The following is a 14,653-nucleotide window of genomic DNA, read 5'->3' on the forward strand; positions in this document are numbered from 1 at the left end:
CACTCCTCATTCAACGGAGATTCCGCTCAGAAAACCGGATGAGCCTATTTGGAAAACTGAACTTTGACATTTCACACAGGAAAATGTCAACATACGTCCATGAACGCATATGTCCTCCACTAATCCTTATCAATGTTTAATGGCTCTGGCTCTTCTTTCTTCTTAGATCCACTTGGGGTTGTTTGTGATGTCTCGGGTTTCTCTTTAGAAGCTTGATTGGTTGTAGACCTAGACATCCAATTCAAAGCATCTTGACCAAGTCGGAGACCACTGGCAATTTCTTGAGCGCTTTTTGCGTATTTCAGGTATTCGTTGGCAGCCTTGGCAAGTACGGCAGGATTGAGACCATAATAAGAAGTATCATAACTGATCAGGCCGATGATGCCAGGCCAGACAATAGTTTTGTGCAATTTGTTGGAAGAGTTTCAAAAGATCAAATGAGAAAATAGAGAGGCTGTTTTGAGCTGACAACTCGTGGTGTACATGACCTAGGTTGTGCAACATACCTGTGTCCCATAATAACAATATAAGTTCCCTGCGTTCCTCTGAGACTACAGCCTCAACTTCGGATGTCTTGACTGTTAGCCAATCCAAGAATAATTCAGACACTTTGGCCGGAGGAGAGCAAAATCAGATTGTCTCCACTTAAGACCAAGAAGAACCACCTGGTGAATGGTAAGGCAAGATAGTACAGACTAGAGAGCCGCAGGTATTGTAGGCTGGATAAACAATCAATTTGGTTTGATTATTGGACTAAGTCTCTGAGCAAAGGAATTTGATTCATTCAGGAAATGTTGTCAATGTGTCATCACCACTGTTGTGATAAAAATCGACAGCATACGATTGAAGTGACCACCATATAGGAATGTGAAGTTGAGATCTGGAAATATCACAATTACCCTTTGAATCTATGGCCATTACTTCAGTGAGCATATCAACTCAAATTCTTTGTGTATTCGCACAAATAGCTTTTTTTACCCTCCAAATTCGTTTCGTTCCAATAAATTCCATCAATTTGGTAAATGAAGTGAAATATTGTCATTGAATAAACCGTTCATCTAACTCCATCTGTCTGACTCATGATTTGGAAAAGACTCGAAGTAGGCTTTCCGAAAGCTCAATACAAGGCATTTATGAACGGCTCATGATTTCCAAACAAAGAAAGAAATGTGCACAATTAGTAAACTAGTTATATTGGACCAAGAATCTGTGAAGTACATATATACATGAATAACCTTTCAGTTGTGAGGATGAAGGTGAGAGTAAAGTTACAAAACCCCAAAAGTTTGAAATTTGCCTAGTATCTTGACCAATATCAAGGTATAATTGTAGTCATGACTTTGTCAAATATTATGTCAGGAAGATGATACCGAGATAGGTTTTTCATCTTCAGAACCAACAGCTCTTGATGAATCATAACAGGTTCTGAACCACTTGACAAGACTGTGACACTTTGAATGTTGGAATGAGTGAGGAATAGATTTCTGGAACAAGATCACTCATAACATATTCAGCATGAGATTGACAAATGTGTCATACTATTTCTGAAAGAAACTGCTTACATGTTTCCAGTGACTGCCAAGAGTCCATCAATTCCCTAACTCATTTTCAAAATATACCAACAGGAAAATGCTTATAACATGTGTATCTGACTTCAGAAAAGATTACCCACCAAAATGATTATCATCCACCATGATGGCTCATAAAGGAAACTATAACTTTGGAATTTCAACTAATCATATACTTTGTAAGCAATCCTAACTTGAAAAAAATCACGAAAAAAATCCACTTACCGTCCAAATAAGGAAAGGCACATTCCATAGCGTACAGATGCAAGCCAAGAAAGAATGTATCATCAATGATCCTCTCTGACTTCTAAACAAATCATTTGCGCTACTGTTTTGATGCATTCCTTTGAAAATATGGAGAAGGGTTGGAGGGTACACCAACCTTAGTTTTAGTCTCAGTTTCAATCTTTTCAATTGTTTCTTGGGCAGTTTCAAGTGAAGCTTTTACATCTTCCGTTTTCTTGAAAATTAAATTCCTTTCACTCATAGCTAAATCTAGTGGTCCTTTTGAGTAGTTACTTGTGCTTCCCATGGTGCAAGTTCTGCTTGATTAACTTCGATTTGATCGGCAAAGACTCGAGTTTTAGGAAAAAATCCATTTCCATTGATCAGTCATCCATCTTGAAATGATTTGCGACTTAAATTGTGAATTGAATGACTTACCTTTCAACAAATCTCGAATGTGGTCAAGTTCAGCTTGTTCTTTCTCATTCAAAGCTTCCTTTACCTCTAATTCAGCACATAATTTTTCTCCTTCCGATTCACTGTCTCTAGTATTAGCAATTGCAGCCTTCAATACATGCTCATCCTGTAATTCAAAATTTGCAATCAGTGAGTAAATTTTTTTGAAAACATTTCAGTCGTTTCACTTTCCACTTCTTTATACTTTCCTTCTTCTTCTCCTAATGATTTCTCAAGTCGTTCATTTTCTAAAATAGCCACTTCATTCTTTCGAATATTCTCTTCAATCTCTTTTAAATGCTCTTCTATTGATAATTCAATTGTTCCTATATTCTCTTTTGCATATAATATTGCTATGATTTATTTTGTCATTGAATAAGTAAAGTTGTTCTAGCTAAATAATCATTGGCCAATTTCTTTCTCACTTCAAGTGCTTAGAATTATGACTAAGATTGTTGATCGGATTTGCAAACGTATGTGAAGGTATTTAATTAAGTACGCTCAAGATTTGATGAAGTTGCTTTCTATTGAGTGGGTCCATGGATATTTATGTATTAACGGCGTAAATTGATCTCAGGGATTGGTTTCCCAGGTTTCCCGGTCAGCCAATGGTCCGACAGGAGAACCGACATGAGGCACCGAGCCGGAGGAGAGATATCATTGAAGGTGTGACACAAGTGTTATGTGTGTGTCAGATTGTGAAATTTCTGAGTCTCAGCACCTGAGACTCAGTCTTGGGCCTCTTCAATATCCCTATGTTCCCTAAAATTTAGAGGATTTGCTGAACATGCAGGGCTGTTCATTGGGACTTCTTGTGCTAAGGTGGTGGAACCATGCATATCTGAGCCGCTCAGATGGAAATCAATTGCAATGCAGGCTGGAGACAACTGCAAGACTCCAACCCCCCTCAACGTCAAGGGGGGATCTGGCAGTCCTTGTGAGAGGTAAAATCCAGGAACAAGGAATGATTACTTGTGGTAAGTTTGGTCTATTGATCACTTTCTGGAACCTGGGTCAAAATGTCTAACAATCTGAAACTGTTAACAGATGGGCAACCATTGGATACTCTGCCAAAAATATCCGGTCAAAGTATGATTGCATCAAAGGAAGTACTGGTAGGTCCTGCACCAAGCAGTATCCAAAATGATTTGCCTAATAAGCAATGTTGTCCTTCCAGTCTGCCTATCATATTTTCCCAGTCTATCCAATTCATATCATGTCATCTTCAGCCATCAATATAGCAGCCAACTCTTCCAAAGAAGGTGGATTCAATTTGACACCTGAGCTTGAAACAATCTAAAAACCTTCACCCACAACAATGTGCAGTTTGAATAATTATCCTTGGACATCTACTGCTAAAATGCTGAACAATCACTCAAAACAAGTTATGAAACAAACTAAAATTGGAGACCAAACGGTTTTTCCAGTGAATCATAGGGTCCAGAAGTTGGTCTTCTTGAAACCTTTCAAACAACCAAGCAAATCACTACCAGTCAGGAAACATGAAGCCTCAAGTTCAGTCTCCAAAGGATACCAAAAAGATCTCATATCATTTCACAATATCAATTGGTTTCAAGCCCAAAACAGTGGTTTGTTTATTGATCTAAGATTTGCAGTGTCTTTGCACTGATCCTGACCCCTTGGTTTTTAGTGATTCATGAAGACATCTCACCAATAAACACTGATGTTGCCAAAAAATACAGCTGCAAAACCAATTGGCCAAACAATATCAAGTCTGGTGTCAACATCTTCCAGGAAGAAATGCTGAACAAAGACAAGGGTGTGTGGTGCAATTGCTTGAACTTCAAGGACTTTATTGTAATTATATTTTGTTTTACTTGTTGCACAACCAGTCACTGTGTTAACGGAACAGGTTGACATTCTCAAAGAAAAGTTTCATTATGTTGAACAACTTCAGAAGGATCAAGTATGTATTCTTTGGACAGAATTGAAAGTAGCGTGTGAAAAGAAAGACTCTCTTGAATGAGATCTGGCTGTGGCTCAAAAAGTTTTGTGGGCCCACTTATTCATGTTTTGCAGACCAAGCAATCACATCTGACTGACACTACCAACCAGTGTTGTTCCAATTGATTTTTGTGGATCCCTCCACATCTACTACTCATCTTACAAAGCTTGCCAAACTTTCTGTGCCAAACTGCTCAAGCTTTGCGGGAAAACTTGGAACAATTTATGGGAGCAAGGTTATCAAGGTATAGTACCTATACAGAAAATTGTGATAAATTACATGGATCTCATGACTATCAAAAACTTGAAAAGTGCACATATCATCAGTCCAAAAAACCAAGGAGCAGAAGAATAAAATGGGGATCTGGACAGTCTCTTTACATCATTCTTAGTCTTCCTCCAAGATTATCAAACTGTTTACCATTGAATCTCATAGAGAAGATGCAAACATGATTTGCACTTTGAAACCTGTTACAAGAGGGTACCTCAAAAAAAGGTATTGAAATCAATTCAAGCTGTACAAAGAGATAATCAACCATTGTCACATCTTTCATTGAATATCGTTAATTTTGTTAACAATTATACCAATAGAACAGATATCACTGACAGTAGTCACATGATACAAACAACCCAAATCATGGTGCCAAAAATGGTCCTAGAGGTCAAACCCCCTGCACAAATATCAACATAGTAAGCAGAAATTAACAATGATGCTGATGCATGTTCATTATAACCAGACTGGATCTACCACTGCCCACATACAAGACCACCGTCTACATCATTCAATCTTCACAGTGGTGCGCTCCGGATTGTATCTGCCATCACTTAATCTTTGAACAACAAACTCCATGCCCTTAGCCATCAAGCATTCACGGGACGTTCCATTTTGTGGCCAGCTGTCATGCTACATTTGTCTCCACCTTGAGCCCCAACAATGGCTATCCTGTCCGTGCCGATAACACCACCATCCCCAAACTTGCATGTCATGGGTACTCCCCTTTTTGGGACCAAATCTACCCAACATTCTCACAGTTACACTCAGTCGGCATTCAATGTCCAAGCTTTGAACCACAATCCCACTCTACCAAAGTATAACTACTGCACCTATCACCTCTTCTTTGTATTTGTACCCAGAATACAATCAAACAGCATATGCTACATATCCATCATAATCCTTCCATTGTACACCAACACTCCCGGTTTAGCATTGGACACCCACACTCCTGTTTTTCCGACAACCGGTGAGCCTCATCCATCACTTTTTTGTCCATCAACAACTTAACTCGTTTACAGGCGTAACTTATGCACTTCACGATGCAATCCAATACCAGTTTCTAATATGTCAACATTCCCGATTGTTGTGACCCCTATGACGTCTCCTCAATCCTTGCCCGTGGAGGTTGTTGACTTGATTGTCAACCAAGTGATTCTTCAAATCCCTGTTATCCCTTCCAACGCTGTGAACAGTGCCGAAATTCCATCACATCACCATGCATACATTGTACAACTTTTGCAATCACGCTCACTGGGCTGATCTTGGAACAATGTGATTGTGCCCCTGGTATTTGAAAGTTTACCGTTAACTTGTAACCCTGGCACCAGCAGCTTGACAAGAATTTGGAGTCAGTGCTTTCTGACCCCAGGCTATCCTCAAGTTTGTCATCTTTATCTTGCCGGGATTTGGTTCACGCTGCCCTCCTTCAAGTTGTTACCTGGCACCGTGTCAACTTGCTCCACATTGTCCTATGCATGGTCAATCTTACTGGAGACCACCGCGGCTATCATTACCTTATGCGGATCTACTTTAATCACATTGAAATGATGTTTCATTGAAATAGTCGGGTTTTCCCCTGTCTTTGTCAGTGCAATACACCAAGTTGTGAACCTACAAACACTTGTAATCCAAGGTTCCGCTTCTTCCAACGTGATTCACGATCACAAATCTGTGAAGACCCTTTTGGAAGGCACTGAATCTTTCCAATCATTAACCATCAGATCCGCATCACTACCATCACTACATCTTAGGCCGGGTTCTCTCTCAAATCTAACACACTTTTATGTCACATGTTCCCGCAAGAATCATCACGCCACTATGAATATATGTCGCGGAGAGGAACGGCCAATCAACACCCTTGAGCTATATCTGCCAAGTAATCCTGATCCATCAGCCTTTGTCGCTCTTGGTCTTACTGCAACACTCAAAATCATTTTTATAATCTCAATTCCCGACCGTGCCCCACATGCTATGCAAATTCATGTCTTCCCAAAGCTCAGAATATTACAAAGTGAGTATTCACATTTGAAAACAGAAAACCTCAAGTGGCTCAGTTGGCCTATGCTTGAAACCGTCGAAGTCCTGGTTGCTACCTATTTGTCGGACAACCTTTATTGACGTACTATGTTGGAGGAAAATCATCCTGCAACTTTCACCGTGCTACCCAACTTAAAACACATTGTCTTCACAACCGCCAAGAGTGATCAAATACAAGATCAATTCTTAGTTAACGCTTTTGAAACAATTGGGATTAAATGCCACTTCTTGCCCCCAATGAACACCGTTCCGGTTAGGGTAAGTACCTTCAGATATCTCTGGTTTTACTGTTTTAAAACAAACATCTTTGATGTCTCCAGGGCCTAGCTAATTGACTCAGGGGAGGACATCTCCACCCCATATGGACTGTGTTGCGCAAGACCTGGACTGACCACTTTACACGTGGAGTATATTCCTGCATCACAGCCTATGAGAAAGTTGTATCACCTTGATTTGTACCAGTATCTATCTATGCTTGCTATATGCTTTACAAATCAAGATAAACTCCCACTTAAGCTTGTGTCCTCTCAAGAAGCTTGCACGCAATCTCATAAAGTGCAGCTACTGTGGCATCAAACAATTCCGTGTGTTACCATTATTGTGCCTAATGGACATTTGTGTGAGCTACTAGCTTCTTTTAGGCTAGCAAATAACTAAGGAAAATGTATAAACTTGTAGGGATTATGATCTACAAGGTTTAAAGGCGGAGAAATAAGGTTCAGGCTCTATACTTGTAACAAACAAGTATAGACTGCAGTTAGAGGACCTTTAAAGAAAGGCTTTTCAGGGATTTGGGTGAGGTTTTTACTAGTATCAATAGTAGAAACCGTGCACTGAATCTTCAGTGACTTACACGTAATCAAGGATCGTTCTGCTAGAAATAAATTGATTAAGAACACTAAGTTCTCTTATAGTGTTTTAGTACTTTACACTCTGACTAATAGAGGTACTACACAGGTTTAAAGCTTCTTGATCTGATTAAATCCTAAATCAGATCAAGCAGCACTTAAGGACTACCTCCTTTATAGTTTGATTCCACGAATGGTAATCAACAACTATTACAAAACTGTGACTAAGACCAGTCACAGTAAATTGGGAAATAGGAACCACAAGACAAAGATAACAATCACAAATAAGATAGTAAAGTTTCACTTTACTGAAAGCTTATAATCTAGTTGGTGATGAGGTTTTATTGTATAATAAAAATGTTAAAGATGTAATGTGATGATGATTCTGAATTTCGCATATTCAAGGTTTTTATAGTCTGAAGTTTGAAAATCCTATGCGCACAATTTGTGGTTCCAAGGTTAGGTTTATACTACATATTTGTATTGACCTATCTACTTGGTTACATATATGTTACATGTGTGTAATGTATGTAATCTTTTGGGAAATGTAAAGTCGTGTACTCACACAGTCTTTTACAAAAGTTTTACATGTGTTACATATGTTAATTCATATGTAATTTGACTCTTGAAACTGAGTCTGAGTTGTAATTATTGTTTTTTTTAATGTTTTCCTATTGTTATTTGTCAGCCTATGGTACTATGGTTCAGTACTCAGGGCTGACAATTTGGGTGCCTCCCAAAAGCATTATTCCCAATTGCTCCAGTACATCTTGAGGGAATGGGGACCCAAAGCTTTTCCCCAAGCTTTGCGGCACTCACAGCTGGTATTTCACTTCTTCAGTGGGTGAGTGTACCAATGTGTGGTATGGGGGGTTTGCTTCATTGGCAAGAAATATGCACCCTATCTGTTTTCACTTTATGATGGAAGATATGATTGACAGATGAAACGATCGGCTCATCAGGAGGTTACACAAAAGGAACAACATCACATTCTTGGGAAACTTATGTCTGTGATTGAAATCATCCCAGGCATTGGTGCAAAGAAAATATTGTCTGTCATATTGTTCTGTGACTACATTGTACTGTCTTTGTTATTAGTCACCATGTATTGGGTCCACCTTTTCAATCCATATATATCATCTCATGCATATCAATGATTTCATATGTTATGTTTATGTTTGTTTGAAATTGAGGGACCTAATAAGTTCCTTTTTTCTCTTGCAAAGTTCCTCAAGTGTGGTCCCTATCACTTTGCTGCTGGTGTGTCTGTCTGAAAGTACCCCGGTGGGTGTGGTGTGCGATCCAACAGGTGAGTGTTTTCTTGATTCAACAGTTTAGTGAAATGTAAATCAATGATAGTCTTCTCAGATGCACTAGGAGAAGTGCAACAGTGAAAGTGGTAGTTTCTGGGTGGGTGAAGTGCTAGGGGCGAACTTATAATTCAACGCATAGATGATACCATCTGTGTCCCTTGGGGAGCCTGAGGTAGTGGCTTCCGGTCGCCAGTTATAAAGGATTGGCGGTGCTGGAGGAGGTGACTCCACACTTTCTTTGCGTTTGTCTTTGCAAGCCTGCTTCAGAATAGATTCCGGGTTGTCGAGGTAGTTTTCTGGCTTGTGGGATTGCGCACCACTCATTTGACACAAGATAAGGTTTGTGAATCAACAGTGTTTCAATACAGATTAAAGATTGACAGTGGTTTACAGATTCATTGAATTGCTGATTCGTATCTAAGTACAACTGCTATACTGGTGACTGATTGGCTGATGGCAGATAGTAATCTTTGAAAAGAAAATCAGAGATTCCGGAGTGTTTTGAAGTAGTAACTTAAAAAAGTGTAAGGTCTTTCAATGACCTTCACTGAAGACATCAATTTCTCTGATGAGACTCTCTTGAAAGCGCTGAGTTAGGACTTATGTTTGTATTCAGAACTGAGGCCTAGCTCCAGATAATCCCAGGAGTGGCTCTCAGAAGAGTCAGTCTACTAACAACAGAGAAAAGAACCCAAAGAAATCAAGGAAACTCACCTAGCTCCAGATAATCCCAGGAGTGGCTCTCAGAAGAGTAAGGATTATCCAAAGCTAGTGTGGACGGGGAAATGTATATCCAGTCTATCTAAACCCATCATCTCATCCCATAGCCTAATGCCTCTACGTCTATACATGTACCCTTACAGTCACTCTTTAGATCACCGCTAGCAGACATCTCCACCAAATGTGCCTAATTGGTGTATACCAAGAAAACATAAGATCAAACAACAAAAGAAATGCAGAAACGCTCAAGACTGAGACCAAACATCCAAACCCCTAATCTTGCATCAACTGATCCCCAATTGTATCAAACTCTTCTTCTTCATTGTCATCTTCATCTTTGTCAGGGGTTTAATCAAACCATCTTTGCTCTCTTCAGACAGATCACCCCAGTCCCCAGCAGCAAAGAACTTGTTACTGACAGCTGCTTTATCTTCTGCATTGCTCCCTTCACTGGGAGCCTGTAAATCAATTGAGTCCGACATATCTTCTTGATTTATAGGTCTGTTGGCAAAACCTGGACCACTGAAATCTTTGGTTTCAGAGTCACCAGCCAGCGCGTTGATTACATATGGTGTAGTCAGGCAACAGTGATACTTCTTGTTAAACTCACGGCCAGATAATTTTTCCACTGGATGGGTGTTGGGAGCAGGAATGAAAGATTCGGCGGCATTTGGTAATAAAGCAACTTACTTACAATTCACCATCTCTTCCTTTTGTGAAGAAGTCAGAGAATTGTACCTGCTAGATTTGTAATAATTGATTGGAAGGAGCAACAGAGGAGATTTGAACCTGCAAGGGACAAGAACCATTGGTAGTAATTGAGGTTGACACTGAGGAGCCTTGCCAGACGTGGTGTCAACACAATTCATCATAGAATCCAATCTTTGGATAAATTTGTTGGCGTTGGCAGAGCGGTATTCAAGAGTCTTGATGACATGGACTTGAAGATCAAGGTCAAGCTTGCCATCGCTGTGAGCGTAGGGTTGTTTGAGGATGAGCAGGTAGCGTTTTGCAAACTTGTGCTTTTCAGCAAATTGCAGGCAAGATGTTGCTAGCGGAGCATTGAATAGAATGAGACATGTGTAAGTGGTTTGAGAGAAAGTATGCTGAGAGGGTAAATATGTACTCTTTGACGACGTGGGATAGGGTTTTGATGCACTCAGCCTCAACCAAACAGCCAGGAGTGTTGACCCCTCTCTTGACATTGCCCGTGGATAGGTAATGCACGTAGTGGTTGTAAAAATTTTTAGGAAGGGCAATATTGTCCACAAGTGTGGGATTGACCTGGAGATATCTATAGCAGGGGCCGATTGAAACTTTGTGGAACGTTCGGATAGCGATGTATTGGTTGGCCGTGTTGAAGAGTGCATCATGACTTTGTGTTAAGTCAGGGCCCCTGACAGATAGCCCAGCCTTTGAGAGAGCCACGTGAACCATGAGGATGGCTTGCTGATCCAGAGTAATCATCCCCCGGGCAACTGGGATTTGGCGCATCCTCAGTGTCATTTTACTACTCACTGGCACGCCAGTGAGTATGTCCAGCTCAATCCAATCTCAATCCAATCTCAAATCCATGTCAGTTCAATATCAATCCAATCTCAATATTTGGCCTAGAGTAGCAGACAAACGGCCTTCCAGAATGAACTGGAATAAAGTTTGGTTGCATGTCCACACATGAAGGTGTCAGAATGTCTGGGAGGTTTGAGAGATTATGCAGCCCATGCATATCCCCCACTCAAACATGATTGGAGGTCAAACTGATATTGAACTGACATTGAATTGAGATTGGATTGAGTTGAATGGAACTCACTGGCCTGCCAGTGACTAGTAAAATTACACTGTGATCTTAGTGTCACAGAGAGTTTGAATCAGAGACATAGAAATGATGCTGGGAGTTCTGGCGTGCTCAATTGCCCTGGTGACTGCTCTTAGATTGGTATAGGAGCAAGCCAAAAAGTCCATGCTGCCTTGATAAGCAGGTGGCGGAACAGGCTTCACTTCCAACATACCCCAAAGAACTCAGATATGAATTTGGAAGGTGTCCTAGGGTTTAAAAAGTTAACACGTGTATGTAAAGTAGGCAATAAAAAAGACCACATTACCTCGTTCTTTCTGTGGCCCAGTGGGTGTTTGGTACTGAACACTTGATGGGGACGTCTCCTTGGAGGGTTTGTAGATGAAGGTTTTGATGCACAAGTGGTGGATTTGGTCCTTGATAAGCTTGGGGGTGGCTCTGAAACAGCCCTGCTAGGGCCTTTGACCGGTGTTGCAGTGCTGATGTTGACAGCCTTTTGGGGAGTCAACTTCTTAGTAGGAGCAGGTTGTGAGGTGCTAGCGGTTGGATTGGCAGTTGTGTTGATTGTAAGGTCTTCCAACTTAGACAGTAGTTTTTCTATCATGAAATCTTGAGCTTCAAGCCTTGCTTTGTATTTCTTGTTTTGAGCTTCCAGAGCCTGAGCTAGGGCAGCCTGGATGTCGGGGTGAGAAGTACCAGTACTAGTAAGTTGTTAGGAACTGTTCAGGGTTGTTGTGGTGAACTATAGACATGATGATTTAGAGTAAATGAAGCAATGTACAAAAAGAGGTGATGTACAAAGAGAAAAAATCAAAAAAGTAGTAAATCAAGAATTTGTTAGAGACTAGTTGAACAAAGTGGGTTTGTGGGAATGGGTGAAGGAAGAGTTGAGTGAGATCCTCTAATACTGCAATTTGCCTGATTCTTAGGAGGTGAGCAAGACTGGATGTTTGTGGACATTGAATTGTCCGAGTTCCAAGCTCCCACTCAAGCTCCAAGACTTAGACCAATCTAGACTAGATCGTACGTTCTTGGCAGGCAAGTGGTGGTGATTAACCGTCTTAGTGGAATTGTAATCTCATTTGGACTAGGTTGGATGAGTCAATGGCCTACGTAAACCACCTGGCTCACTTCAATGACCCATTGGCTTGCGTCAAGCCCGGTTGTGAATTTTGGTTGGCGTTGTCTTGGGGCCAACCTGCGGCTCACGTCACGTTGGTGCCAGCTGGGCTCACGTCAATGTTTTTCAGTGCTAGTGTTAAAGGCAGCACTCTAGTATGTATCTCAGTTAGCACTGAGGTCATGGGTTTGAATCCCATCAGACACATAATTACATTTTTGATGTTGTTAGGTCACTTTGTTGTTCTCAATGTGACTGGCGGAATAGCTGTAGTCTTACGCCGGAACCTGTGCCCTCAGCTTTAGTAGTGTCTTATCGAAACGAAGCAATTTTAATCAGGCCTTCCTCTTACGTGTTGTGGAGATCAAATTCAACAATGTTATCCATATTCCAGTTTTTCCATTCATTTCACTTTGAGATCAGGGATCATCATCGAAGTTCCAACTTTTATCTGAATTGCTATACCTTTGTGATCATGAGTTTTTTTCTTGTTCTTTCTTTATTTATATATCTCACTCACTTTTCAAATCTACTCTCTACTCACTGCATCATGGTACAAAATTTATAGAACATATATAAATATACAAGCAGAGATTTGCAAAACCTCACATCAGATTGTTATCATATCCATTTTCTTTCATTACATTATCTTGTTACAACTTCAAAGATACATTTGATAATATACATGTTAAACACATAAAAAAAGACACACTACAAGAAGGGATCAAATAAGAGAATAAGTCAAATAATACATACCTTAAATACAAGCTAGAATACAAAATCTCAAGTTAATAACACTACAAAAAATATAATCTTTACCGCACGCAATAGAAAAGGAATGATGTAAGGACGAGAGCAAAAAATTCAAAAAAATATGTATCTTGTTGCTAGATATTGGGGCGTCATGATGAGTATTTTTTTGTATTTTCCACACAGATATTGATTAATGTACTAATGAAGATTAGAAATCATCAAAAACCCACCTGTAACAATACCTGAAATTGGTAGTGTTCAGGAGCCTGAGGATGTACAATATAGTCCATTCCTGAGAAAGAGAGGAGTGACAGGTGTGGGTGCAATCTCACATAGATGTCATGGGAGCTGTGACATCTGTGTGTGGTGAATTTGGAAGAAAGGATTGAGAAGGGAAAATTTTTTTCTCCCAACAATCCTTCCAATTTCACCCTTCCACTCTCTAGCACCGCATCCTGCACTCCTCCTTGGGTAAGTGACTTTTGAAGAGTATACCACAACTCTTAGAAAAGTCAGTCAAAAAACCCACCCGCCTCCCGGGTTGAGAAGTCAAACCTTCTCAAGCCTATTCTCGCCCAAGGGGGGTAGATCTCAAATTGAGTTTATTGTTTTCTCGATTTGGGGTCCACTCCTCTTGGGACCCCCCCACACCACGTATAGGTTATTGAGTCTCTAGAGGGACAACGTAATCTAGGTGGATGGATATGCTCGGGTAGTTTAGGCAACTCAACTCTGAAATGTACTTGTACACTGAGAGGTGTGAACATAGAGAGATTCCTCAGGTCTCTCCTCACCTTACCTAGAACTACCATCTTTTGAATAAGGAATGGATTTGGCCCATGATTTTGAAGACTGGATTTTAAATACTTCCAACAGCAATAAATTCTGTAGGTCTGAAGCAAATCACTCGGTTTTAAGTTCATTGAGAAGGTGAGTCCTTTCTCTACAATTGTCATTCTGACGTCACATCTTTAGCCAATCTGCAAAAGATTCTACATAGGTATCCATATAGACTTGTTTGAACAAATATGGAGTGTTTACCTGAAAAAATAACACCTGACTACCTTTATGAAGTGTGAAGGAGAATATTTCAGCGGTTGAATAGACCAAAAATTGAGCTATTTGGAGTAGAATTGCAAAGGTTCTTGATGTTGAAGATCCAAAAAACCTGTCTTCAGAAGCAAAGTCATGGCCCAAATTTCAGGTATTGTTACAGGTGGGTTTTTGATGATTTTCAACCTATATTGTTGGTACATTAAACAATATATATGAGTAAAATACAAAAAAATACTCATCATGACACCCCAATATCTAGGAACAAGGTGCTTATTTTTTTTAGATTTTTAGCTCTTTTCCTGTTGCCTCAGGAATTTTCCAGATCATTAGTTGACTTTTCCGCCTGGTGGAGGTTATGTTTGTTGTAGTGTAAGAGGCTTAATTTTGGGGATCTAAATCTCAAATGTCTAAAAACAAGGGTAGTGCTGAGATTGAAATGATAAACTTGATAGGAGGTTAGATTTTGGGGTTCTAAGTTAAAACATAGAATGAAGTGATGTCAGTGTTATGCAAGACAAATAGT

General features: G+C 40.1%; 4 protein-coding genes across 4 annotated transcripts; 2 read left to right on the forward strand and 2 right to left on the reverse strand.

Annotated features, from left to right (window-relative positions):
- Window positions 1-119: 119 nt before the first annotated feature.
- Window positions 120-933, reverse strand: MELLADRAFT_111647 (uncharacterized protein; the record flags this gene model as incomplete). The annotated part of the gene is made up of 2 exons (XM_007416063.1): window positions 120-366; window positions 842-933. The coding sequence occupies 2 exons, from the start codon at window positions 931-933 to the stop codon at window positions 120-122; spliced, it is 339 nt and encodes a 112-aa protein (XP_007416125.1).
- Window positions 934-3,567: 2,634 nt separating this feature from the next.
- On the forward strand, window positions 3,568-4,340 carry MELLADRAFT_67638 (uncharacterized protein; the record flags this gene model as incomplete). The annotated part of the gene is made up of 4 exons (XM_007415994.1): window positions 3,568-3,838; window positions 3,901-4,029; window positions 4,103-4,176; window positions 4,290-4,340. 4 exons carry the CDS (start codon window positions 3,568-3,570, stop codon window positions 4,338-4,340), a joined length of 525 nt encoding a protein of 174 aa, XP_007416056.1.
- Window positions 4,341-5,148: 808 nt separating this feature from the next.
- Window positions 5,149-5,748, forward strand: MELLADRAFT_67639 (uncharacterized protein; the record flags this gene model as incomplete). The annotated part of the gene is made up of 2 exons (XM_007415995.1): window positions 5,149-5,303; window positions 5,508-5,748. The coding sequence occupies 2 exons, from the start codon at window positions 5,149-5,151 to the stop codon at window positions 5,746-5,748; spliced, it is 396 nt and encodes a 131-aa protein (XP_007416057.1).
- Window positions 5,749-11,425: 5,677 nt separating this feature from the next.
- On the reverse strand, window positions 11,426-11,805 carry MELLADRAFT_93083 (uncharacterized protein; the record flags this gene model as incomplete). Its single annotated transcript, XM_007416062.1, has 2 exons — window positions 11,426-11,449; window positions 11,509-11,805. 2 exons carry the CDS (start codon window positions 11,803-11,805, stop codon window positions 11,426-11,428), a joined length of 321 nt encoding a protein of 106 aa, XP_007416124.1.
- Window positions 11,806-14,653: the final 2,848 nt, after the last annotated feature.

This window comes from Melampsora larici-populina (genome assembly GCF_000204055.1).
Source record: "Melampsora larici-populina 98AG31 unplaced genomic scaffold MELLAscaffold_56, whole genome shotgun sequence".
Classification (NCBI taxonomy): Eukaryota; Fungi; Basidiomycota; class Pucciniomycetes; order Pucciniales; family Melampsoraceae; genus Melampsora; species Melampsora laricis-populina.